The sequence below is a fragment of the Myiozetetes cayanensis genome, unplaced genomic scaffold (genome assembly GCF_022539395.1).
Source record: "Myiozetetes cayanensis isolate MyiCay16 unplaced genomic scaffold, myiCay2020 scf3, whole genome shotgun sequence".
Taxonomy (NCBI): domain Eukaryota; kingdom Metazoa; phylum Chordata; class Aves; order Passeriformes; family Tyrannidae; genus Myiozetetes; species Myiozetetes cayanensis.
In genome coordinates, this window is record NW_026087521.1 from 59,818,312 (window position 1) to 59,846,118 (window position 27,807).

At 42.3% G+C, this 27,807-nt stretch overlaps 1 protein-coding gene across 2 annotated transcripts; it reads right to left on the reverse strand.

The window, feature by feature from the left end:
* RESF1 (retroelement silencing factor 1) lies at window positions 1–27,228 on the reverse strand. Of its 2 annotated transcripts, none has more exons than XM_050323906.1 (5): window positions 22,232–22,314; window positions 9,786–9,870; window positions 2,294–7,664; window positions 1,481–1,555; window positions 1–279 (listed from the first exon to the last, which is right to left on the reverse strand). In XM_050323906.1, the coding sequence occupies exons 3-5, from the start codon at window positions 7,623–7,625 to the stop codon at window positions 137–139; spliced, it is 5,550 nt and encodes a 1,849-aa protein (XP_050179863.1). In that variant the 5' UTR covers window positions 7,626–7,664; window positions 9,786–9,870; window positions 22,232–22,314; the 3' UTR covers window positions 1–136. The 2 variants fall into 2 exon arrangements, with proteins under 2 accessions (XP_050179863.1, XP_050179865.1); XM_050323908.1 differs by lacking the exon at window positions 1–279 and adding an exon at window positions 25,994–27,228 and having other exon boundaries at window positions 290–1,555.
* Between the last annotated feature and the right edge of the window lie 579 nt (window positions 27,229–27,807).

Genomic DNA, 27,807 nt, shown 5'->3' on the forward strand with positions numbered 1-27,807 from the left:
AGATTCTAACACCTACCAAAAAAACTGTGGTTTTTTACAATTATTCAGAAATATGAAGTAAACTGAAAAAAAGCATTTTAGTGTTGGCATTTTTTTCTCAATGATATTGAATAAGACCTCTGATACAGGAGTGCTATCAAGGCTTTTGCATTTTTTTTTCCAGATACATTTTCCTGTAGGTCTGAAACATCTCTTTTGAGTCCTTGCTTGGAATGTGAAGAGTCTCTCCATCTCCATCCAGGATCTGTAAAGCTGTATCAAGGGGAATACTGTCCTCAGCTGCAAGACAGACAAGCAGGTTAAAGCAAGAGTCTGAGCGTCAAAGGACTCTACTCCTTATGCAGATGATATCTAAGGCCCTCCAGTGTGTCAAAAAGGACTCCACAAACTTCCTTCCTAAAGCAGCAGGCACCTCAGATTTAAATCAATCTCCAGTGTATCTTTAAGCACTAAAAGGCCATCTGGGTGTCGTCGCACCCGAGATTTCCGAAGAATATTAAGAAAGGTGTGACACAAAACGTGCATTTGTGAAACTTAAGAGATGAAGCAAGAGGAAGGGCTAAAAGGATGGCAGAGACCAATAGCCAAGGACACAGGCAACAGCATTAAAAGATACAAATGTTGCAGAACACGTTGCTTGCATCAACACCACAACACAGATATGAGCATGCAAGTCCTCTGCTGACAAGTTAGGAAGCGGATGGCAACACGGCTACACAGCATGCTGCATGCACCACTTTGTTTCCTTTCAGATGAGTGGAAAAACAAGACTATAGCTAGGAAGACACTTAAAGCAAAGAAGCAAAGACAGTTGCGAGCAGCCTCACCCAAGATTCACAAAGGATGGAACAAGCAAGATCCCAAGATGAAATATGCAGTTATTGTAACAGTTGACTCCTACAGAGTATAAAAGACCATCCAAAAAGCAATTTGCCAATCAAGTAAAACAAGGAAGAAGTAGTAGTGGCCCCACTTTTCCTTTATGAGTCATACAAGTAACCTTGACCAGACTACTGGGACACAGGTCACGGAACTTGAGAGCACAGGTATATGCATGGACAGCAGCAACATACTGGGAAAGTTAGATTAAAAAATTAAAAAATCACTTTCTGTTTTTAAAGTCTCACACGGGATTTTGCTACATCACTTCCTACATTTTAAAGTGTGAAAGAGCTAGCTTGGTATTTACCTACAATTTAAAACTGTACTTGAATGTTGTTACCAGTGCTACACCCAAGTCAACTGCACACAGGTATGCAGGAAAATTTCAATGATCTCCAACAGTATATTTGTAAGGCAGTAAAAAGCTCCACAGGTCTTTGAAATTTATGTCTACTCTACAGTAACCATTTAATCAGCAGAACTAGTAAAGAATAAGTTGAAATGCTTTATTAAGGTTTGCTACTGTAAAGGAACACTTAAAACCAAGCAAAGAGTATTTAACTTATATTTCAAACTGGATACTCAGATGGCATTTCACCTTTAGAGATCTCTTCCAATTTCTTTTGCTTCAGTGGTTCACATTTTAACCAATCTTCTTTTTTACTCTTGACACCTAAAAAATAAAATTTTTAAAAAATATATTTTTGAGGTTCTTATATCACAAGTTTTGATCTCTATTCAGCATCAAGTTTTCACACATATACTAGCACATGCTAGGAAATTCCCTTTGGGTGTGAAAATGACTGCAAGGGCTGCTATGTGCAACTTAAGATTTGGTTTTATTTAAAAATCAAATACAGAATTTGACACAAATATGCTTCACAATGCCCCATGTAAGATGTTGAGATTTGGGACAGGGAAGAAGAGGAGGGAAAAAGGCAGCTTAGAGCAAGGATGGTAAAGGTAATGGGGACTTAGTGCAGGAAATGTCAGACCCAACCTCTCTCTCTTCCTCAGTGGCACAAAAGATCTCTCCTTCCATTGTCTGCCCAGCCAGACTTATCTACATCCAGGTGAACACCGAACACAGATCAGATCACCTTTGGTAACTACGCCAAGAGAATCTACTTTCTACAAACAATCCAAGCTGTCTTCTACAAGTAGGTTAGAAAGGCAACTTGAAGCTACTCTAACTTCATTCTGCAAGACTCAAGAGAAAATTGAAGGAAAAGTCTCATGTTCTTTTTCAGTTTAACACACGGCTATGGTCTGTCAGAAAACTAGCTGTGATATCTCAGCCTTCAGCTTCTGAAAGTCTCACGTTTCCCCTGTCTGTGGTTTCAGACAACGTGAACTTAAAAAGGAGCACGTACTTCTTACTTACAAATTAATAACCAAGACAGCGTCATACCTGCTACGACGACTTTATCTCTTTCCAGGGAATTCTTCACAGCTAAGCTTTCTTCACCAGTGGTTGGATTTCTGAACAGTATCTCTGGACACAGCTTAAATTCAAGTACTTCCTGCTTGCATGGCTTCTCGACTGCTGGGGCAGACGCATCTTTTTTCGAATCACTGTTTTGTGACACTTTGCTTTTTCTATGCCAGACGGGTCTGACAGGTGATGTCTCTAATTTTGTCAGATAGATGCGTTCCTGTGCTGTACGTTTAAACGCAACCCTGTTCAGGTAGTGTTTTTTTGGCTCCTTCTGAAGATGCAACTTCAGTCTGTTATTTCTTCTGTTTATGTATAGCAGGTTTTTATCAGGAAACATTTTCTCAGAGCACTTGTCTTTGTTTTGACCATCGAGACGTCTTTCTTTGTTAGAAAAGTAGTTTTTAGACATGGTAGAAGATAGAGCCCTTTTTCTCTGTAGTTTAAGCACAGAGTGATCTGCTAAGGAACTCTTTGGTTTCCAGACACTTTCTCCATTCAATTTTTTAGCTCTGTCAGAATTTATCACGCAATTATGTGCAACCTGCTTAAAATTCTTTGCTTCAGATTGTTTCAGTCTTTCCTCTTCCACCTTTGCTTTCTTAAGTTCTCTCTTCCCCATCAGGTTTTCCTTCATCTTCCGTTTGTACGCCTGCTCCTGCGAAGGATGAACTTTCACAGACTTATGTGGAGAGTATTTCGAGGTTTTTGACTTAAAGTCTACAGCGCCAAAATTTGAGAACTTTACAGCATCAGCTCGGTAACTATTCAGCTTTTTATGTTTTATTTCTGCTGGTAGCTTACCTTTCTCTTTGACATTAATTCCTACATCTTGCCCAAGCATCTCCTTTTCTTTACTACAGTTCTGTCTTTCAGCTGAGTTCTCTTCACAACTTTTAATATTTTCCCCTTGATTGACTTCAGAGTGCTTAATTTCTACAGTTTCTGACTTATTAAATTTGTGAATGTGAGTTCTGGATTTCATGGTCAAACCTGGTTTATCTTTTGAAAATAACTCAGTTTTGAAAACTCTCTCTTTCTTTCCAGATGACTTTGTCATGTTGTCTGCATGTGTGTGACTAGTTTTCTCCAGCACTTCTTCTGAGACTGTCTGATGTTCTTTTTTGTCAGAATGACATTCTTTGCTTGGCAGTGGGGTTCCTTTGTCAGTTTGCAGCTCTTCTTTACAGCTGCTGCTTTTGTATTTATCAGCATCTTGGTTTTCAAAACAATTATCTGGTTCAGTATTTTCCTGTTTTATTGTGGGCAGTATATGTTCATCATTCATGTTCAGCCCAGGTTTTGTGTTCATTGCAGAGGTGTATTTGCAAATATCTTCTTTATTTTCGCTAATACTGTTTGAGATTTCTTCAGAAATTGTCTGGGTTCCAACTGCACAGTTTTTCTTTGTTAGGGCATCAGATTTACTGTTGTTTTCTTGTCTCTCTGCAGAGCTGCTATTTTCAGCTTCTGAAAGTTGACAATCATTTTTCTCTGAGCCAGATGTTCCTGATTTACCGGGACAATGTGGCATTTTACATCCTACAGATACACAACCCGTTAATGAACAATCTTCGTTTTTTTCACTGGGGTTGGAATTTTCTTGAGTTTTTTTTTCTTTCTCACACAGACTCTGAGTAGGCTGAACACTGCCTTCAGGGTTCTCCTCAGCTGAAGCTTTTTCTGACTGTTGACTCACTGCTCTCTTGTTGTCACTAGAGGGGCACTGTTTGTGTTCAGGAAAAAGTTCTTGAACCTGATCAGAGCTTAACACTGCAATTTTTATCTGATTTACTGGGTCCTTCAAATTAGAATTCTTGTCACATATTTTAATCTTTTTTTGAGGTTGATTCTCTATCCCTTCAGCCCCAGAATGACTTTGTGCTGGTTCTTTTCTTAGCATATCAGCACTTTCAATGCCATATGGAAACTCTTTCACTAGTTTAGCCAGCTGATTGCTTAGGTATTTACAAGGTTTTCCTCCAAAAGAGTTTATCTCTTCTGTGCTATTTTTAGTGGGCATGAAATTTTGTTTACTGTTGCCTCCTGGAACAGTGGATGCCTTTGTTCCAGCAGTTATGCTGATAGAGGAATCTAGGGAATTTTGAGCTAACTTCTGGTTTATATTGGCAAGATTTTCTAAGCAATTTTCAGGATGCTTGAAAGATGCCTCGTATGACATGTTTTGTTCTGAGGTAGAAACTACCTTAAGAGGATTGCCACTGCTTTCTTTCCCCAAATGACTCATTGTGCTACCATGCAAAATCTTATCTACTTTACTCGTGCAGTTTGATGGCTCTTCCAACATCTTTAGCAGCAAGCTCTCTTTCTGGGGAGTGTTACTGGTCAGCCTTTTTTTATGCAAGTCCAGATGTTGTTCCTTTTCCCTTGCATCCGATCCATTTCCTTCGGATGCATGTGTCTCATACGCTGACCTGAAGATGCCTGCTATTTGTGGATTATAAAATTTATCACCTTCTACAAGAGAACATACACTAGAAATACAAAACATTTGATCTTCCAACACAGCTGTGGATGTATCTCCTGCCTCTAACACAGTTTGCTTGTCTTTATGATCTCTTACACCTTCTTGGAAGATTTGACTAGAAAAATTTATGCCCAGTTCAGGAAGAGAAATCTTGTTTTGTAATCCAAGCTGCAGATTTTCTCTGGAATCTTGTGCAGATTGGTTAACCTTCCTTTGGTTTTCATTATATGAATCATTTCCATTTACACTGGTTTTTACTCTTCTGTTTTCATCACCTAATTTGATCTGTTGTAAATGGGAGTCCACTTTCTGTTCCAGAACACAATCACTGGGTGATGACCAAGCATTTTCTACTGCTCCTTTGTCAGTATTTGCCACATTTAAACCATTTTCCCCAACTTCTTGCAAGCTACAAGAGCTCTCCAAATCAATCACTGGATAGGTTTTATCTTCAGCTGTTGGGATTTTGTCTGCTTGCTCATTCTGTGTTCTCTGTTCAGAAAGTACTAAAGGAGAGACAACTGCAACCTGAGGTTCAACATTTTTTATCAAACTGGAAGTCAGTGTATCAAGTTTTTGTCCTACAGAGGTAGTTGTTACGGGCAAAACTGCTTCATCCATACTAACCAGAACATTATTTTGTTCTCTCTTTTTTGTGTTTTGGCTGGAGGGCGAAATCTGATTTGCCGTGGGGCTTTCACTTGACTGTTTATTTTGCAAATTTACAGATTCTGATGAATGCTTCCGCCACAAGCTCAGGCATGCAGTTAGCTCTTCCATAGAGTAAGTACAATTGATCTGTTTACAGGATGTATTTTCAGTAAACGGCATTTTTTTCTGAGCTACCTCATTCTGCAACTTAGCTTCATCAGATTTAGTTGTTTGCGACACAGGAGAGTTTGTGTGAACCACAGATGCCTGCTCACCTTTCGATCTTTCTACATTCCTCTCACTGGTGTCTTTTTGCAAGCTTTCACCTGAGACAGATGTATCTAGCGTTTGTTTTTCATTACACAGGAGACTGGTCAGTATTTTATCAGCAGTAGCGCCAGCTGTCTTCTCTTTCAATACATTTGTGCTGCTTAATACAAACTGAAAAAACGACGAGTTCTCGGGGCTAATTTGCACACTCTTTGAAGCAATTTTGGTAGAGCTACCTGCTTGACTAAAACATGAAGCACTGTTCGAGGAAACCGCAGTTTCTTGAGAGGAGGCCAAGGCGTGCACACCCTGTTGTTCCAAGGTGGGAGCGCTCTCAGGATTATTTAATTGAGCTGCGAGTTTGCTTTGAGAGGGAACAGGAGCTAAGTTTGATGGAAGGCTTCCCTGTGCCACCTGGGGGTTATTTTGAGTCCCCTCTAACCTTCTGTTATCAGCATTGGCTGGATTTTTGTCCTTTCTTTCTTCATGTGAAATCTCTGTCATCACTGTTTGAGTTGAGGAAGGTGGTATATTTTGTTTGGGCACCCATGGAAGACAATTAGCAGCAGTACAGTGATAACTGGGAGGAGGAGGGAGAATGCTTTTGTCATACTTTGAAGCTGCTAAGACTTTTCTTTTAAAATACCTTTCAAGCAGGGCACATTTTTTTTTAATACTGTACAGTCTCTCAGCTTCCCAAGCTAGTCTGTCCTTTACAATTTTTCTTTCATCTACTGTTGCTGAATAAAGTTGAGAATTAACAGGCCCATTCATTAAGCTACTGGTCTGGCTTTCTTGAACTGAAGGAGGATCACTTGGTGGCTTTGAAGAAAGAGCTTCTATTTCTTTTATAATATCAAACGGGTCTTCGGGAATGCCAGGGGATGGCACAGTCATTTCACTAAAAGACCCATTTGCTGTCACACTTCCACTTGAATTACAGAAACTCCTAACTGATTGACTGACTTCTCCAGATTGCTGCTTCTGAAATTGTGGCTGAATGCTGTTAAAACCAGAAGAATTTTTTTGATCCAGTGGGCTCCTCTGTTGGCTAAGGGTGTATCCATTAGGCATGTTTTGTACTTCCTGTGGTACACCTATTGAAGATTGTGGAGTAGCTCTTGAAACACAGTTGGCAGGCAACAAAGATGGCGCAGAACATCCTCTAGGAGCTTGTGATTCCATCTGACTTGGCTGAAATTGTGGGAGCTGTACATTTGTTTCAGTATTTTGATTCACTGGGTATGAACCTTTGCACTGAGCACTGGACTGAAATATTTGGTTTTGGACTTGTTGCCCAGGTGTACCAAAAGACACAGAATTATTCTGGGAATGAGGGCTACTTTGATATAATGCTGCAAGTCTCATAGAATTTTGCTGCAGTATTTGTGGCTGCGCAGTGTAAGTGTTTGTAGCGGCATACTGAGGCCCCTGATGTACACTCCTCACGTTATTTCCAGCAGTCATTGGAGAAGACAGGGGAGGTACATTTCTACAGGGATAATTGTAGGGATTAGAGACTGGCCAAGAAGTCTGAGTAATCTCTGCCTGAGAAGGTGGCTGCTGAATGGGAGGTTTCTGAGCTGTTACGTACATCTGTGGATGCTGTTTAACTGAGTATTTTGACATAAAAAAATTATTACCAGTTACAGATGCTCCTGGTAACGTCTGATCAGAAGTTTTGAATCCTTCAGCATTCACAAGAGGGAAGGTAACATTGATAGTTGGCAGATACATGATTTGATTATTTTCAGCATAAGTGCACGCATTTTTAGAGGAGCTGGCATTTGCCTGAGGAAAGGCATGTCCATTAGAAAGCAACTGAGTGCGACACGCTCCTTCACTTTGGAGGTTCATATTTGCATTAGCATTCTGGACTGGTCCTACATTCCAGTCCATCTTCTCTTGGTTTCTTTTTCTTCTGGTAAAACCAAAACACTAAAAAAAAAAAGTTTAAAAATATTACAATCCTAATCTTTTGATCAAAACCTATTTCGCTTACTAAGAAGTGATTCAGAACGCATTATGAACAGAACTGCTGAACTTAAATTGCTAGGTATGAGAGCAACCCCACTGGCACATCCCATGGACATCAATGCTCTTGGTGTCCGAGTTGCATAAATTATTTACCAGAATGCTGTCAAGATACAAAAAGAGCAGCAACTAACAATTCTATTGACTGTCTAATGACTAAAAAAACCTCACAATTATTCTGCTAATTCTATTATCATTCAACTTTTTAATTTAACAATAGATGGCTGTATTTACCTTCTCATCCAAAGACAATGGAAAAAGCCTCCCAGATATTTGTACAACATGGCACAATGAGCAATGCTTAAGAGCTGAGCGTGAGAAGCAACAGCAGCATAAAATAGAGGCCAGAGTTTTCAGACAAGAAGACCTGATTTCAGTTATACCTTCAAATACAACAACAACAACAACAAGAATTTGGGTTTAGTAAAAATTTCTCACAATAATGTGGTCCACTAGTTTTATTTTAATTTTGTGGAATACAACTCTACCTCTGGTGAGCTGTAAGGAAAGCTCTCATAATTCTAACGCTGTAGCATTAAGTTACACAGCTGGGAGGAGGCACGGAAGCACAGAGATCACATCATCCCGTCTACTGTTGCAGTACATACACCTTCAGGAGGTTACAAAGTGAAGTACTGAGGCCTGAAGAACAGGCCCTGAGCCAAAGCTGACCTCTAGATGAACCTTCCAACTCAACATTATACTTATCTTACTTATCTGTGTATCCACTCCTTGGCTAAAACAAATATGCCTAACTGTTAGTGAAACATGTAGTATGATAAGACTACACCTGTGTATCTGCTCATTAACAAAATATGTGTCCTTATCAGTAGGATATATTAGTATCCGCTCATTAGTAAATAGTATTTGTATCTGTTCATTAATGAAATACATATGATTGTTAGCAAAATATGACATTTCTCTTTCTGTATTTAGAGACTGGTCAAGGCCATGGAAGTAGATGTCTGGCCTTGTTTGGCAGTAGATGTTCAAGGCTGACTTCCTTGGTTTTCCCCTTGAGCCCTGGGCCAGGCTCTGGGAGGAACCCACGAGGAGAAGGAAAACAGATGTTTTTCCACAGTAGTAGTTATGTAAGCTTGTTTATTTAACAATATAAAAGCTGAACATTCTTACAGCGAAGATGGAGACCTCACCCACCAGTGGATGCACTGCATGGGATTTCCCAGTTACTGGGAATGGTTCTTCAATCCCTTGCTGTGACCAGGGCTCCCCAGCTCATGGGCAGGTCTGGGTGGTGGTAACCTATTAGGGTAACTGGTGATGTATCTTTATTAATCACTATAGGTACTCTTTGCAATAATGATTAGGTGCATTACTGGCCTTATCCTTTTGTAATTCTTTGCTGTTTTGCACTATAGTAAACTTCCACACTTGCTCCTCAGAGTTGGTGTCCGTGTGTGTTGTGCTGACCCTCATTCCCCAGCAAAACACAAAGTCACGTATCTCTAATTCTCCATGTGTTACATCCCAGAACATACATGTATTACCAACAGGCCCAGCCGCGTGAGCATGTTACTCTGTAGAGTTGTTAGAGTGAGTATCTTCAAAGCCAAGCCCTATTTCAGTCTTCAAAAGGACAACCTATGAATGGAGCCTGCATCTCAACAAGTTTCTCTCAGTATGGTCAAATCCAGCTAGGACATAATTAACACCTCACTTTGTGCAGGGTATTAGACAGTTCTCAACAAAATGTTTCATGCCACCTTTCCCAGATCACCCAAGGCTCCTTACTTTCCTTCACGGCCTCTTTTAGATTTTAAGACTCTTCTGATTTCAAGCTCGGGAATCAGAAGTTGCACTCATATCTAGCCTATAAAAAATAAGACTCAGTGTTACAATTTTCCAAGTGTTATTTTCAAGATTCAAAGACAGGTCTATTTTTCATCACCCTTCCTTTTACCTCCTCTGCTCTCATAGGATACCAATAACAAAAGAAAACTGCAAACCAAGGTTGCATATGAAATCAGCGAAAAGCATCAACAGCAGTGTTAAGGCAATACTTACAGTGATACAGGAATCTTAAATGAGACAAGAGGCTTTTGCATCCAGCATAAAGATTTCAGACTGCTACTGTTACACTGGGTATTTCCTGAAAAATCATCAGAGAATAAAACAATCATGTCCTTGAATTAGACAACTGTTGAAGAAATTTAAGACATTTACATTCTTTAGAAACATGACTCACAGAGTAAACAAGACTAAGATGACCACAAGTAGCAACTGCAAAATCCTTGCTAGATGAGGAACTTTGATTTCATGCAAGACACAACTTCACCAATAGTAAAATCCAATTACTGTCACTATCAACACAATAAAAATGACTATAACCTTAGTTCGTCGATCATCATTATTGGTTGGATTATGAAAATTAGGTTTGCAATTCTCATCACAACCTTAAAAATTCTTGTAAAGCTTTAATACAATGAAACACACTTCTTCAAAAAGATATTTGGCAGAGAGCTCTTGTCTTAGGAAGAACATTTGAGAAGTTCAGTGTCAGCACTGAAGACTCGGAAAGAGAACAAGAAGACTACTCACACATGCCTGCTTCACTCGTTCAGCTGCTACCTTCTCACCTTAACCACAAGCCTCAGAAATCATCAGCCATGACTACACAATGAACTGTCAATTTCTGGTGGACAGCACACAAAAAGGAATGAAGACAGCCCCACTGAATGTAGAAGTAACACCACAGCTCTTTAACAAATCTACCTGACTAAAATGCCAACCCAAAGACTTCTCCATCAGGTAGTTTTAGGCATGTCTCTGGCCTGTATCTTATTTAATGTCCCTAAATCTCTCTGTGGAGACACCACATAAAGATTTGAGGGGAATTCGGGCCACCTATATAAAGATCAGCAAGTCCAACTGTTATAGGTGCTCAATCCAGGGAAGAAGGAATAATACACCTGTTCAAATCTGCTTAGGTATGGAGAGGTAAAGTTTCCCTTGTGGAAAGGAATTAAGTTTGAATATACCTGAAAGCGAGATTGACACAAACGAGGCCAGATGCTGGATTCCAAAATGATAAGTCAACTTTATTTTCTAAAGAGAGAAGAGGAAGAAGAAGGAAAACATAAAAGTAGGAAAAGCCAACAGAAATCACCAGAAGCACAGAAGAGGGGTTACCACCACCATGGGCTCAGCACTGGCTTGTAAATTTAGACCTCCACGGTGGAGAAGATCTCCTAAAAGGGAGGACAAGGAAGACAAACCCATCAACTTGTCCCTACAATTCTGGTGTTGAATTCTCATCTCCCAGTCAGGTAAAAAGTCAGGATCCTTTTATACCTTATCAACCATTATTGTGCAAAGTGCTGTCGGTGGGACTGTGGTCGAACCGTCTGTTCTTTGTAGTCACATTGTATGGAGTATTTCTTGGTAGGAGGTACACTTGGTAGCAGTTGTACAAAACACTTCCTGGTATCAAGCCAAAGAATGAGACCACACAGCTTCTACACCACTTCACATTCCTCCCCTGGTGCCACAGCAACACAACCTGACCTCCTCCCACTCCTGATGTCTCTCACCACAGCATATTGAAGACTTTCCCAGCAGAGAGAGATGGGAATCTTGCACAAGATATGATCCCAAATTTCAGCCCTCAAAGAACATCAGGAACTTTATATTCTTCCTGGTAAATGCCAGGGTCCTGCCCAGAAGTAAGGTGTTTGGGTTATTTTTAAAGGAGTCTTCTTACATGCCAGTACCAAAGGTATTTCTGAAAGTGTCTGGCAGTCTGTTTCCTTTACCCAACCTACTCCCTCCTCTAAATGCAACTATCAAGTCTCCTAGGCTCTTTAATTGCCATGATAAGGCCTGGGTTTTAGTCAGATGGCCACCCTCTCTGTTCCTTGCTGTGCACACATTCCACCTGGGATTGGAATATGTCAGTCACCAACACATCCAACCCTTCTCCTAAAAGTATTCAACAATATCAGTACTTGGGACCCCTCACTCCTACTTGTGGACAAGGTCCAGCAGAGTGAAAGCTGCTTTGTGGTGACCGTTCCAGGAAGCAGGTCACAAGGATTCTACCCTTTTTTGGGGTAGAGCAGGGAAGGAGCAGGGGCAATCTCTTTTGGCAGCAAAGGGTGGTAAGACCCACTTATTCCAGAAGCCTCTCCCTGCAGCGCCCCACTGAAGGATGTGTGGTTTACAGGAGTCTCCACAATCCATCGCCATAATGCCTGGTTTGGGCATGCCACTGCTGTTCATACTGCAGATGACCAAGCTGTTACACCCCACTGCCCATTACAGTGCCCAGATGGCTGAACTCCTGGCCTTTTGCATAGTCATCCTCTGATGACCAGGTATACATCAACTCCTGGGCTGCTTTTGCAGGGTGCACCACTGGAAGCACAATCCTTCACATCCATATTGTGAAAATTTGCTGCTGAATTCTTTGTGAAGAAACACAGTACATGAATGGGCATAGTCTTCAGCTGTCAGCCAGATTCATTCCTATTCTTCTTGTCCCGTGGCCAAGGCCATAACAGAACGCCAAAGCAGATGTCACTGCTGTGATCAGACAGACAGTGGTGGCAAACATTGACACCTATGAGTTAAGTCAACTGCAGTGCAAGAGTAGCAGATGAAAGTGAGGAAATTTTAGCCCAAGCCTCTAACTTACACAGTGACTACCCCACTGCAAAATCTTCGCTTTCCCTTACAGGTATCATTACTTAAGTTGGGACTAGGACAGTGGTTGACCAAAACCACTACACTTTTATGGCAATGCCCAAAACACAGCGATTGCATGTTATTACTAAATCTTTTGGGATAACCCAAGGGAACATTTCCTCAGCTCTGAGCTGCCTTCAAGCAGCCAAGGGCATGAGCTGCAGTATCTGGAATTTTAAGAGAAGGTGACAGAGAATCCCACCTCCTGAAACTCTTAAAAGTTGCCCAGAATAATGCCACTGACACCAAATGACACCTGCATGCCTGGCAGCTCTTGGTAAACTTTACATATAATGCAAACACAAGCTTAGCTGTTGCTATGTGTTGACACATAAACATGCAATCAACTGATTGTGTATGTGCTGTGGTATATAATTAGCAATAATTATAATGCTTAAGATAAGCAACTCATCAAATAACTGTAACCTTAACCACTTATGTGCAACACGCCACATATTTATGACAGAGGCAAGAGGTAACTGTACTACCAGTGAGTCAATAAAGTGCACTGACTGTAGTCACAGGGTGGATGTGACAGATGCACTCGACTCCTTGATCAAATTATTGACAGTTTGGCCCAGGCTCACAAGGAAGTAACAGGCCTAGGCCATGACCAGGTCAAGAACTCATCCCTCGCCTAGTTCCAACCTGTTCTTTGAAAACCCTCACAGGAACAGGCTGACAAGGTGGAAAGCTCTGATGCATGAGCTGGGAAACCGGAACCCAGCCATGGTAGTAATACATGAATAGCAGGCAGTTCTTCCAAGAACAATTAGTAAGGAACAAATGAACTTGTGGGTACAAGGAATTTCATGCCTACCTTTTCCATCCCATGTAATTTGACTATGAGCCACCCACTTCATTCCACAAATATGACAGCTCAAATGAGCCTTTTTTCATCTCTTCCTGCTAAGCAGCCAGCTGCATGGCAGTAATCTCCCCTTGACTGGGGGGAGTTGACTAGAGGGGAGTAACTACTACCCTAGTTACTCTTTGAGGCTGAAAGACTCTTTGCCAACTGCAGATCTTTGGTAAGTGACTGATATCGGGCATAACCTTGTATCATAAGGCGTTAAGATCATGTATTGATACTTTTGAATTATTACTATTATTGTATCTGTACATTAAGATTAAACACTGCCATGGCATCTTCTTAAGCCTTGCTTTTACAACATTTTATGTCAATAAAATCACTCTTTCTGCTACCTTTGGCAGTGGTCCTTTAAGTGGTACAAATCTCATCCACAACAAGTGTAACTGAGGCACTCACAATAACTATATTCTTATTCATTAGTAAAAGCTCCCTTTAATTAGACCAAAACTTTAGAAACACAATACATCTGTATTTCAATGCCAGCCTGATCACAGTTGTTTCCTACCTCCCCAGAACACGGACTTCAGCAAACAGAAGATTCCAAGAACTGAAAGGACAAAAGTTCAGCAGCAGGCCAGCAAAACTTGGCTCCCCTGTTTCTGCTTCTGGACTTGTAGCAGCCAGTCACATTTAACCTGAGGCATTTAAAATGAATTCAGCATGCTTGACTTATGGTGTCATAGAAAGATGGCCCGAATCAACTAACGGTGCCTAAAGGAAAGAGTACATGCACACCAAGAATTCTCACTTTCTTCTGTTCATAAATGTATTTTAGATGTCACAGCAGCACCAGCACACAGGGGTTTTCTTGCCACAAGAATTCTTAGTAGTTAAGTAGGAGATAATTTGTTGCAAATTACCTAAATCTCAGACTGACAGTCAATCACAGAATAGTTACAGTAACCTTAAGCATATAAAGAGTAGTCACTTCTCTTTGCAAATTCCCATTCTACCATTTCCAAAAGTGTATTTCCCACTTTGGCCTATTGACTTCTGATGAATCCTGATGAGATTCATCCCAGAAACCTCAAAGAGCTACCTGATGTCATTGCAAAGGCTCTCTTAATGATATCTGAGCAGTCTGGGGAATCCAGAGAGCTCCAAGATGACTAGAAGCTGGTGAATGTTGTCCTGATTTTCAAGGTCAAGAAGGAAGGCCCTGGAAACTACAGGTCTGTCTCACTTTAGTACCCTGTAAAATCATGGAAAACATTATTCTGTGAGGTACTGGAAAACACCTGGAGGACAACACAGTCATCGGCCACAGCCAGCACAGGTTCATGAGAGAAATGTGAATTAGAGAAGCTATGACTCTGTCTCATTCAGCTTAGGAGTTCAGTGGTCTCTGACCTTTGTAATAAGCTGTATCCTAATCTACTAAGACATTTATGTTTCCCTGGACTTTGCCATTTTAGGTGTTTTTCTGTTAAACCTGTATAAAGATAGAAAACTTGAGCTAATTAAACATTGCTAAGTGACACACCTGGAGGAAACTAACTCAAAAGGACTGCACACTCCAGAAAGCACAGTCAATAGAAACTGTTTTGCTAAGAAGTAAATTCATTAAAGAATTGTTTAAGTAGAGACTTAGATTTATCTTGAACTAGTGATGAATGTGTCTTAGTAGTAGTCAGAACAATCAGATAGGAGGTTAGAGGTCAGCAAAATTAATCAGACGTGCTAGGGAACTTGCCAACGGGACCAGGTCACTTAAAGGACACGAGGAAGACTTAGTGATGAGGAAGCCAAGAAGTCCCCTTTCGAGCCCCCCTCCCCACATTTCTGCCAGAAAAGGACATTAGATGGCAGTCTTGCTCCATGAAGAAACAGCAAGATGAAACGAGAATGGGTCTATGATGTAATGGAGTGGGTGGATCTTTGGGAGGGCTCTTTGGATGTTACAATGTATTTAAACCTCAGAAAACTGTATCAGAGCAGGCATGTATGGCAAATTATTCCCCATGGCCACTAGCATGCTGCATCAAAGCAATGTTTGATCCAAATGACACTTTGTTGTTGGCTTTGATTATTTTGTTTCCAAAGTCCTGCTTATCAAACCTGATGAGCCATAATTGACTCAACTGCATTGCTAAACAGGCAGGGGTAACATTTTAGAAGGTGTCAAAGACTCCCCAAATGTCCTGTGACCCAATATTACATTATCCAGTGTAAAACTTCCCTTCCCAGGGGAGGTACTGAGGCATTTCCACCCAGCCTGAGCATAATATAAACTCCCATGGACTCTGTTTTCATGGGCTTCCTTGATGGATCCACACTCCAACCATCACGTTGACAAGGCTGGGACTGTCACCACTGAGAAGACCAAAAAAAGAAAACCACTGGGACGCCATCAGAAACCACAGTGGTGACGTTTTCCTACTCTAACTCTCTTGCCCTCTTGCTCTCCCCCTGCCTCTCTCTTTTCCCCATTTCTTTCCCTCTCTATTTCAAATTTTCTCTTAAATAAAAATCCATGCTATTGACTTCAGCATATGGTCTCGTTTGCAACTCAGTTTGGGCAGAGGCATCTCTCTAATACTTTCAATAACTGGATCATAACACTTATCAAATGGAATTCACACTTAGGCCTAAGTGTGAATATCCTATGAGCACTTGACTGTCGCAACACCTTTGGGGGATGGGGGAAGGAGAGTTTTACAACTGAGGCATTTGTGTAAGGGAGGACACTGGCATGATAAAAACCATTATCCCACCTAGCAGGATCTGCTTCTTATCAGCCTCCTCCACTATCTGACTTAAAACCTAAACAATGGTTGGTTTGTCATGGTCATCCTTTGACGATAGGTGGATAGGTGCTTACCAGCTCGTCACCTGGGCTGTTCTTATGCAGATCACATCTAAAACCTCTCCTCCCCTTCAGCTGGGGGGTGCAAACCTGGCCTCAGCAAAGCACCCTGCAGCTTTTGCAAATGGCCAATTGTTTGAGCCATTAACAAGTAACTTTTCAGTCTCTCACAGTGACCAGTGACAGGACTGGAGGAAACAGCATGAAGTTGAGTTGGGGGAAGTTTAGGTTGGATTATCAGGAAAAGGTTTTTCACCCAGAGGGTAGCTGAGCACTGGAACAGGTTTCCTGAGGAACTGGTCAAAGCATCAAGCCTTCTTGGGGTGTCCTGTGCATGGCTAAGAATTGGACTCAGTGATCCCGATGGGTCCCCTCCAACTCAGCAAATTCTATGATTCCATGACTTTGCTGTCCTAATGTCATCTGCTGCTACAAATGAGTGTTACAAATGAGTGTTACATTTATGGGAAGGGCCTGTTTTACTCTTATAAACTTCATGCTGTATCAGGCTCTCCTCTACAGCCTTCCTTTCTGTTTTTAGCACTGTCTTCTCCAAAAACCAGGACTTATAATGTGACTTTATTCAGTATTATTCAACAGTATTTTTCAGTTTGTTATCAGGTTTTTGGTTTGTTTGGAGATTTATTTTTTTTAAGTGAACACATTTAATTTCTCAAAGTCCTCAAGGTCCAAATCTAGCACAGCAAGAAGAATAATCAGAACAAACAGGACCTTTTCCAAAAAGATGAAGAAACAGGACAGAGACTTTTCAGTTCAAGAAACAGCCACTAAAGCAAACTCAACAAAATCTTCCTCATCAAATTCTCATTAGCATAGTTTCAGTGCTTGTTAAGGTGAACAGCTACAGCAGCTCTGTGACCTGGTGGTTCCTCCTGCCCTGAGGCTGGAGCCCAGCCTGCAGATCCAGGTGTCTCCAATGCAGACCCATGGACACAGCTGCTGCTGCTGCTGCTTTCCTGTTTGAAGGCTCAGCAAGCAACAAGGCTGAGCATACAGCCCAGAGACACTCAAAGAAGATTGACACAGCCACAAATAAGGTGCTGCCTTCACCAGCACTCACATACATGATTCACATAAAACAGGGGTATAGACAGACAAATCCCTCTTTGGCTGATCAGGACTGAATACCTCTAAAATCCCCAGTCTCTACAATCACAAGCACACATATGCTGACCACAGCCTCAAGTACCAACACAGCCCCCCTCCTCATCCGCTATTACTACATGGATCCTACCTTATTCACTTTGAAGATCTCCTGCTTGCTGGCTTGTCCAGCTTGATGCTCATTAGCAAACAGATGCACAACTCACGTGCTTATGAAGCACACTCCATGTGCTTATGAAGCTCACAGATCCCTCTAAACACCAGTATGGAGCCTCTGCAAGTCCAGTAGCCCTGCATGGACCCAGAAAAAGCTGGAACTCCAAAGGTGTGGGACCTGCAGAAATGCTCCCTAGAGTTACAGTCCTTCCAACTACTGACACAGACATCCTCTCACTTCAGTTGCTGGTACCACAAGATGCTCTAATAACAGATACCCTTACACTCAACACACTCCCCAATTTTACTGCTGGAAACAGTGTCCTGGAAATGGTGTTTCATCACTGCCAATCATCTACATAGTACACACTGTAGAGTAAAGCACACCTTTATTGGTACCAGGAGCACGTAGGCATTCGAACCTCCATGTATGTGTCCGGCGAGTGACAATTTTCACGGGGTTTTACACCCTTGAACAAACAACTTACAAAGTTTTATCTTAAAAAGTCCATTCATACAGAGTACAGTTTGTGGTTTCCTTATCTAACGGTACATCTGGTTACCTATTCTTCTACTTACCATTATATAGTTGATATAACCACAAATATCTTTTAAGGCCAATACATGACCATTCTTCTATGATTACTGCTTGTTACATGCCAAGCTCTTCTCTTGAGCTCACATCTCACCCTGTCAGTAGGGCAGGTCCCTATTTGCAAGCGGTTACAAGCTAAACTAGTGGTTCCATTTTGCAGCCATACTCATGCCAAGTGTAGTTAAGTGCTGTAGGCCCTAAGCCTCGAGTCCTTGTTTTAAGAAGAGTCTAGGTGAGGCTGGATCCAATTCTAGTCTCAGGCTTGGACAACAGTTTATGTCTAAAGGATTATACAAGGTGTAATTGATTCTTTGTACAACTTTGTCCCGCAGGATAAAGGATGGCAAACAAAATATATTTATAGTATTTATTTATACTTAAAATATTTACATCAATTGATGATGGCAATGATTAGACTAAAGGACTCGAATGAGAATTATCTAAATTATCTACTGCAAAACATAGAATCACAGAATAACTGAGGTTGGAAGAGACTTCTAAAATGGAGTCCAACCATTAACCCAGCACTGCCAAGTGCCATATCCCTAAGCAACACATCTACACCTCTTTAAATACCTCCAGGGTTCATGACTCAACCCTTCCCTGGGCAGCCTGTTCCAATGCTTGACAACACCTTCAGTGAAGGAAGCTTTCATAATATCCAGTCTAACTGGCCATTTTCCCCTGTTCTATCGCTTGTTACCTTGGGAGAAGAGAATGGATGCCCCCTGACTGCGATCTCTTTCAAGCAGCTGTGGACAGTGATAAGGTCTTTCCTGAATCTCCTTTACTCCAGGCTAAACCCCAGCTCCCTCAATCACTCCTCATCAGACTTGTGCTCCAGACCTTTCACCAATTTTATTGTGCTATTCTCTGGAGTGGCTGCAGCACCTCATTGTCTTTTCTGTAGTGAGGGACCCAAAACAAAACAGAGTATTTGAAGGATGGCCTTAGCAGTGCCAAATGCAGATGATCACTGTCCTGGTCCTGCTGGCCACAATACTCCTGATACAGGCCAGGATGCCATTGGTCATCTTGGCTACCTGGGCACACTGCTGGCTCATGTTCAGTTGGCTGTCGACCAGCACGCCCATGTCCTTTTCCACCAGGCAGCTTTTCAGCCGCTCACTTCCAAGCCCACAACATTGCATGGGGTTGTTTTGACCAAAGTGCCAGACCCAGCTCTTCACCTTGTTGCACCCATTGATCCACTCTGTCTAGATCCCTCTGTAGAACCCTTCTACTCTCAAGCAGACCAACACTCCCATCCAACTTGGTGTCACCTGCAAATTTACTAAAGATGCATTTGATTCCCTCATGCAAATTGTCATCAGATATTAACCAGGACTGGCCCCAACACTGAGCCCTGGGAAACACCAGGTGACCAGCCACCAGCTGGGTGTAACTCTGTTCCCCCTCACTCTCTGGGCCAAGCCATCAGCCAGTTTTTTACCCAGTGAAGACCGCACCTGACCAAGCCATGAGCAGCCAGTTTCTCCAGGAGATGCTGTGGGAAAAGGTGTCAGTGATTTTACTGAAGGTCCAGGTAGACAACATCCACAGCCTCTCCCTTATCTGCTAAGTGGATCACTCTGTCATAGAAGGATATCAAGTTGGTCAGGCAGGATCTGCCTTTCTGCTGGCTGGTCCTGATCCCCAGGTTGTCCTGTGTGTGCCATGTGATGTCACTCAAGATGATCTACTCCATGACCTTCCTCAGTGTAGAAAGCTATTAATTCTATTAAACTGCACTATTTATTAAATCATTATTTTCAAAGCCAGCTTGATAATTATAAAGGAGAGACTGATGTTGCTAACCCATACTTACGACCATGGGCAACATCTCTTTCAGTCAGCCCTGAGGATAACTTTAAGAAGCATCCCCACTGAAACAAAGAATCTCTACACACACTCCTAGAAGGGGTGTGCTAGAAATCCCTGCCATTAAAAAGTGGGCTTGGGCTTTTATAGGATGAAGTGATTGACTGTCAGTACTATGTTGTTAGGCTGGCCATGCTAGTTCAGCAGAGTAATTCATTTAAAATAATTTATCAGTACTACCCCTCACTGGTTCCTCTATGAGGAAACATCTGTTAGGAAACTGGTTTCTTCACATCCTCATATTGTTTAATTTTGAGGTGTTTCAGTCAGGCTGGTCTCAGCATTCTTCAACACCAAGAGCAGCATGACCACCCTCCCTTCATCACTGGCAATTTTTGCAAGTAGGGTGATGTTCAAGCTGTTTCACCCCCACCTAAACAGAACATCCTGCTGCACTTACATGTTTCCAAGTTTAGTACTTATGTTAAAAATCTGAAATTATGTTTCAATAAGGATGTTTGAGGCAGGGCTACTGCTACAGATTTCTACTTATCACACTTCACAGCAACAACAGTGAAGTGTAGAGTAATGAGGAGATGCTTCAATCTTTGAATGTGCCTTAAAACTTAGAGGGAGCTTGGAAATTCTACAGTTGAGAAACTAAAATTATGTAATTCAATTTTAAAACTTATTCAGAGACAGCACAAAAATAAAAAAATAAAAAAAAAAGAAAAAGCACTTCGTGGCATTTGGCAACTGATCCACAGTCCCACAGCTGTAGAACTGCAGCCAGTAACAATGCCACAAGTGTCATGGGAACTGCGGTCAACAGGGCAAGAGGAAAGAGGTCATTCTTCTCACCATGAATGAGATAATACAGATAAACACCATGCCACATACCAGCAGCCAGAAGTACTAGCTACAGAAAAATCTGAATTTGTCATAAACAGCACCTAACCTGAGCTCAAAGAGATTATTCTGGAAGATAAAAGTGAATTTTCTGCAAGCACTATGGACTCAAGGTATTGGGAAGTGCCATGCTTCACAAGGAATTTTAAAATTCTACTTCCCCATGATATCAAGCAACACATCAACACTGCTCAAAACAAAATGAAATCTCCAAGATTGTATTTGATTGCTTGATGGTATCAACCAGGCATGTATTGCTTACACTTCTCAGGGAAAAACTTATGTTCACTTTTGACAAACAGCTGTAAGCCTGAGAAAGTAATTTTTAAAAGAAAACCAAAAGATTTGCAGAGAAAAGGCATTAATAACAGAGACAGGATTCATCACACAAATTGACCAAATATTCTGTTCAGAAATCTACAGATGAAAGTTTTTCTAATACTACCATCAGAGTCCTTTATACAGGAGTATCCTTGCCTCTATAGCATAGCTCATGTATGTAACTGAAATACATACCTGTATACATCTATAACTTATGCTTTTTTAGTTTTGAGTACCACTATGATGGAAGAGGGTCAGCTAACAATGAAGCAGAGTCAAAAGTTGCTTCTTAGATGGAATGACTTTATTTTAGAAAATGCCTTCAGCTGCAAATTTTCTACTTACCGTCAACGCTTCACAGAAACAACAGTGATACTCAGAGAAACACGCTTCAACCTCTGAAGAATTTACAAGTTCTAAGGCACATTTAAAGAACTTACACCTCCAGTAGTTGTAGACATCCCCTTTTAAAAGTACTGCTCCCTTGTTATTCAACACCTAATGACTACTATTTGGAGAAAGGTTTACAACCGACATGCAGAATACTGGCTGAAATGCATTGAATTTCAGCCATGGAGATCTCTCACATACCAGAAGTGCTCTTTGGCATAGTTGCATTTTATGGAGATCATTTATACCCGGGGTGAAGGCATATTACTAGCTTCAAGATCACAGGAGTGTTTTTAAGAAGTACAGCTTCTCTGGTGAGTGATGAAGTATCCTGCATATGTAAGTTACATTATCAATTCTTCCATTAAATGAGCTTCCTTGCAATTTCTCTAAGTATAAAATCCTACAGCTTTTTCGCTCAATATTTCCACTGCCCAGATGCAAAACTGTTGAGAACTAAAACAGAAACATCCTAGTAACATCTAGCAATCAAATGTGTGAAAAAAATAAAAAATCCATTCCCTGTCAGCAAAGGGAAAGTACTAAGGTTCTGTGAAAAACTGTGGCTGTAACAGTTTTAAGTATAGCTTAGAAAGACTTGAAGTAATAGACAGGTTGAGAAGCTTACATTTTCCCCAACCCTACATTCTTCCTCATTTTTACATCTTCAGTTGCACCAGTCAATGCTACTACTTGTGGTGCTTCAGGGTGAACCAGACTAGACGATAAAACAGCTTCCACAATTTCATTTAAAAAGAAAAATCACTTACTTCAGCAATCTTGTTAGTGTGTTTCTTCAGACAGATGTGGAGCACTCACTGAAAGAACAGGAGGTCCTCACTGGTCTTTGCTCCTAGAAGGGACAATAATCAATAAGCTGCAAGTGCTGCTTTTCCCAAAGGAGCAATGGCCAGTACCAACAATACCACTGGAGAGTCTTCTATGTCCCTGATTACTAATAACACATCAGAAGATCTCCTGGCAGGTGCTGAAGTCCAATTTGCTGTGAAGCAACAGTTTCCTTTTATTAGAGCCCAGAATCAGTTCATGAAGGCAAATCTTAGCAGTCACCTATAATGCTAAAGCCACAACGGACATTTTCACAATTTTCCCTTGTCTTTTCTTTTTTCTTTCCTCTTCTTAAGAGTCACCAGCAGGCTCTGGTTTTTCACAAGCCCTCATAGTTAGCAAACCATCAACAGCTCTAGGAATTAAGATAGTTGAATCACACCTTCTTGGCCTCATGCTGCTTTATTTTTCCTTTGCTGTCTTCAGCGACCCCTTTCAAATTAGGGGGAAGGGAGTATTGCTCTCTGATGATTATTGTCTTCAAGAAAAAGAAGAGAGGCTCAGCATCACACTAACAGGTTAATTACTGCACTGATTAGGATCAAGAAAGACCACAAACCCTGTGACAAACTCTCACATGTCCATCCCACTGCTCATGGCTGCAGAAAACGAAACTGAGCAAGCTCAGCATATGCAGGATTTAAGAAAACACTTCCTCTGCTTGCAGCCCACAGCCAGAAGCCAATAAAACCAGGTAGTGGCTCAAAAGGTCACAGCAGGCAGCTCAAGTGGTCCACTATGGGCAAAAGAACTGCCTGAGGAGCACACCACCCTCACCTGGCCACGTGCATATTGCATCTCTACTCTATGAGAGGTGACTAAGCCGAAACAAAAGGCCACTTTTGATTGGTTTTCGTCAAACACACACAGAAGAGAAAAAAAAAGAAAAAAAAAGGAAAAAAAAAGGGCAAAAAATATTTGGGAAACACCTTTTAGTGTAATTTTTAGAAATGTATAAAATATAAAATATAAAAATATTGTACTACCAACTACTACTGTTGCCTGCAGAAAACATATTAGTTGACAATTTGTTGGCTTTTAAAAAGTGTTTGGAAGACAGCCTCCGGCAAATCAGAGTATTTTACTGATTTACAGCTGTTTTTCTTGAAGATGAGGGGGGAGGAGCAAAAAAGCACCCGTGCTTTAAGTAGAGAACAGAACCGAAACGACAAAATAAAACTTCTAAAAACCTGGCAGACAAGTGAACTGCAGAAACAGTTTTAGCTTCTGTTTAGAAGGAAACCAAAACACCCCATAAGAGACTTGGTATGAATCATGCTGTAATGTTTTCTTCTGCCAAACATCAGACAATACACTGTTTCCTGGGGGAAAAAAATAAATACTGCTTAAGGTTGAAATACAAGGAGGGTTTGATTCTTTAACACTGAAGTGCCTCCGAGCTCACTGCAGTGAGCCACATGAAGACAGTGAACTAATGGTCCCTGGTAAACATCTTCAGAACTACCTCAGTGAGTTTGCCAAGACTCTGTGCTTTGAGACTCAGGGGAACTTTTACACTGACACAGCCACTGAGAGAGTACAGGACACCAATATGAAAGTGATCACTAACCCAAGTCTGTTTTCTCTGCCAGGAATGTCTGTCTCAATGTTTTGGGAAGCTGGCTGGTTAGTTCATGGGAACAGGGTGATAAGAGCCCAGTCAGGAGTTTTTGATGTTGGTAGCAAGTTACTCCCATCATTCTCAGATGCGAGAGGAAGAAAATATTTACCAGGACTCGCATGAGCTAGGTTTGTTTTCTTTTATTTTCAAGTCCTCCCAGGAGGCTAGTTAGGAGTGGGGAAATGGCCAACCTTACCACAGGGCTCCTAGAAAGAGTTGAGTCAACCTCTAACACCTTCTAGGAAAACAACCACCAGCATTCCTATGGGCTTCTGAAATACATCCACTGCTCCAGGGGAAAACCAATTCATGTTCTACCTGATGCCTCTGTTTTTCACTGATGCCAAGAGCTAAGCGTTGATGGGGTACTCGAATTTTTTTCTCACATTTCCATCTGCCTCTGCAGATGGAATAAGCAAGACAATTCTTTTAACTACACTACTCAGACAACTCAGAAGGCAGAAACACCAAATCTATACCTCTTTAAAACCACTTTTTTTTTTATTATTTAGCATTTCATTTTATCCATTCAAACTCAACACAGGACTGCAGGTGTCCCTCTTGCACAAGGCAGAGCACCAGCCCCTTGCCGCACACCTTGTGATGCCTACAGGAAAGGCTGAAGCAAAAAATCGCGAACATAGGACTTGCATCGCAGAGCTTAAACACAAGGGACTGGTATTCCCCACACTGCGAGTCCAGAACCCTGAAAGCTATTACTTTTTTTTCTTTTTTTGTTCGGTTTGGGATTTTTTCCCCCCCTTTTTTCTTTAATATTACCTCTCAATAACATCTCCCTGGACTGCCATACCCTACGGAGAAATACAGTAAATAAACTTCTGCGTCCTTCAGGCGATCGGCGATGGGTGACGCCTCTGGAGCCTGCGGATCGCATTGTCCCCGCTCAGGCACCCGCAGGACGCTTATTAATTGACATTAATCGGTTCTGCGGGACCGATGGGTGCTGCTACGAGACGAGCAGCAAGCTGCCAGCCGAGCCGGACCCCACCGCTCCCCGCACCACCCCACCCCAACCCCGAGCCCCGCCGACCCCGCGGCCGCGCTCCGCCGGGGCCGCGGGCGGCTCCGCGCGGCCTCCCCCGCTCCCCACGGCGCCTCCGCGGCCCAGCCACGGCACCGGCCCCCGCGGCCGCCCGCAGCCCTCCGCAGGGCCGGCAGCTCCCGGGCAGCCGCTCCTCGCAGCCGCCGCATCCCCGGCCCCGCGGCCGGAGCGGAGCGCGGCACAGCACGGTCCCCGCCGCCCCTCGCCGCGCTCCTTTTTCTGTCGCCCTTCCCCTCCCTGCCCGCCGCCGCGCACGTCCTCACCCAGCCCGGAGCCGGCGAGCCTCCCGCAGCCAGCGGCCGTGGGCCCCGGTGGAGGCGGAAGGAGACCCCGGCGCCGAGGTCGGGCGGCGGGGCGGGAGCTCCGGGGCGGGGCGGGCAGAGGGAGAGGCGGTGCCGGCGCTTCCCACCGCCCACTCGGCCCCGCTGAGGGAGCGCCACAAAGGCGGCGGGGGCAGGGATGGGCCGGGAACGTCCTGTGCCTGTGGGTGCAGTGCTGGCAGCGCCGTCAGGCCCGGCTTTCGGTTTGTCAGAGCCCTCCAGGCTGAGCCCCTCCTCCCTGCCTCTTTCCCTGCCTCCCTTCCTGCCTTCTCAGGTGTCCAGCGGGATCCCGCAGCTTCCCGCTGCAGGCGCGTCACGTTTTTTGTTAAGAAAAATACAGTGGCTCTCTCCCATCCTTCCACGAGTTGAGGGACCGGCTGAGGCTTCTGTTAGAAGAACTGAGGGCTGAACAAGGCCCTGTAAAAGCTAGATAGATGGGAAAAAATGTTTGAAAGAAAACATATTCGAGCAGTACAATACCTAAACATTATCTCACAAAATTACCAGAAGGCTTAAAAGGTCTAAGTTAAAGTTCTGAACAGGTGACAACACTATACTGAATAGATCTCACCTGAATCTCGTATCCTGAGTAGCAGTTAAGGGTACAAAGCTGATTATATAACTGTATAGTAAGGGAAAGTAATTTTTATTAAGCTTTATAGATAAACTGCGTGCTTACACAAGCATCAGGAAGCATGTCTCCAAGCCGGCTGGTGTGACTTGGAGGATATGGCACTGGCATGTGATGGAGGGCATGGCAGCTGCTGAACCCTCTCTGTCTCACAAGTTTCACTTCATTGCTGACAACAAACTGCCCTTAGATAGGCCTTATGTATACAACCTCCTGGAAGCAAACAGTTGCTGCCTCCGCGTGAGTCTCAGGAAAGGGTTCTGAGTCACGCTCAGCTTTTGTTTTCCCTTTGTAGTTACCTTTTGGCTCCTAGCCGGTTGTCACCCAACCCTAAGGTGACAGGCAGGTTCTTTCCAGGATCCTGGGTAGAGTGAGAACTGGTCACAAGTCTGTAGTTATAATTAGAGCTTTATTATTATGTAAAGATTTTAGCAATCAACGTAGCTTATTGTTACACAGGTTTTCTAGCAATTGGCAATGCTTTCCTATTACATAACATTTCTGTTAACTAGATTGGGCCAAAATTTTAATAATCAGTGCAATCATCATAATTTAGACTCTAACTTTTAAATGTACTTGAGCCACTCACTCAATCCTTGGAGAAAGAACAGTGGAGGCCAATACTCTATCTGACCTGGTTGTCACCAAATGGGTTAAAAGAAAGTTATCCAATAACAATTTGAACTTTTTTATTCAGTTCACTGAGAACACGGGGGATCACTCCTCCCAACATGTTCTCTTAAGCAACAAAATCCATTCATTTTTATACTTTTTTTTTTTTTACATTGATGCCGGATTTTGCCCCAAAAGGCACGGAGAAACTGCTTTAGAGACAAAGTTTGTTTCTTTAAAGCAGGAGGTATTTTATTGCAACGCGTTGGAGAGCTTCCAGGTCTCCCTGGCCATAAAGCTCTGTCGTGTACAATCAGCATAGCTCTTTTATACAGTTTTTGAGTATAGGATTACAACACAATCATGCATATTCATTAAATTGCAACATCTACTTGTAATATTCATATATAGGCGGAGTCTGGGCGGAGTCTTCAATTTGGGGAGATTTCACGGTGGGGGTTCCTGTTGCCTTCCTCTGGGCGGGGGTCGTGTGTGAGTCTTCCTCACTGTAAACTTCTGAACTTTCTTTAGATCTTCTCCTTTTAAGGCAGTTTTTGGCAAACATAATAGGGTTAGGCTGACTTTTGGCTCATCCTAGGATTTGCTGAGTTGCTATCTCTGTGAGGAATGCTGCTATCTCTCAAGGACTGCTCTATCTAGTCAATATGTTCTGTTCCTCAAGACAATTTATGACTCCTTCTTTCCTAATTTCCTAATGTTAAGGTTTTGAAATTTCTCTTACAATTTTGTTTTAACCTTTTATGTTTCAAAGCCTTCCTTAAGTGAGTGGCTTCAACATAAACCCTTTCTTACATTTAAGCTTTACAGTGATTGGTTCCATTACTTATATATCTTTACATTAAAACAATAATTGGTTAATTCTACTTAGCTCTACTGATTGGAATCCTTGATACTGAAATCAAGATGGAAATGGTAAGGGGCTTTCCAAGCAGCATAAAGGGTCCAGTAACATCTTGTTGAGGTTTCAATGGATGCACACTTCAAACACAACACTCCTATCAATCCCATACATTGTGCCTCAGAATTTCCTACCTTTAAATCCCAACTACTTCTTCTATATGATCAAATCTTGATTATTTCATCAGACTATTTGCAACATGGTGAAACAGGATGCTCTGCCTAAGTGGGGGTGAAGCAACTTAGACTTTATTTGCAAAAGGCAGTGGATGAAGAACGGGGATCAGACTGGCTTTGGTGTCGAATGCCAAGACCAGCCTGACTCAACAATC

Excerpts from the sequence above, each read along its gene's own strand:
- RESF1 (XM_050323906.1), bottom strand. The coding sequence starts at position 7,625 with ATGGACTGGAATGTAGGACCAGTCCAGAATGCTAATGCAAATATGAAC. Across the intron at positions 1,556-2,293 it reads AGATAAAGTCGTCGTAGCAG|GTGTCAAGAGTAAAAAAGAA; the intron begins GTATGACGCTGT and ends TTTATTTTTTAG. Across the intron at positions 280-1,480 it reads ATTGGAAGAGATCTCTAAAG|CTGAGGACAGTATTCCCCTT; the intron begins GTGAAATGCCAT and ends TCTGTCTTGCAG.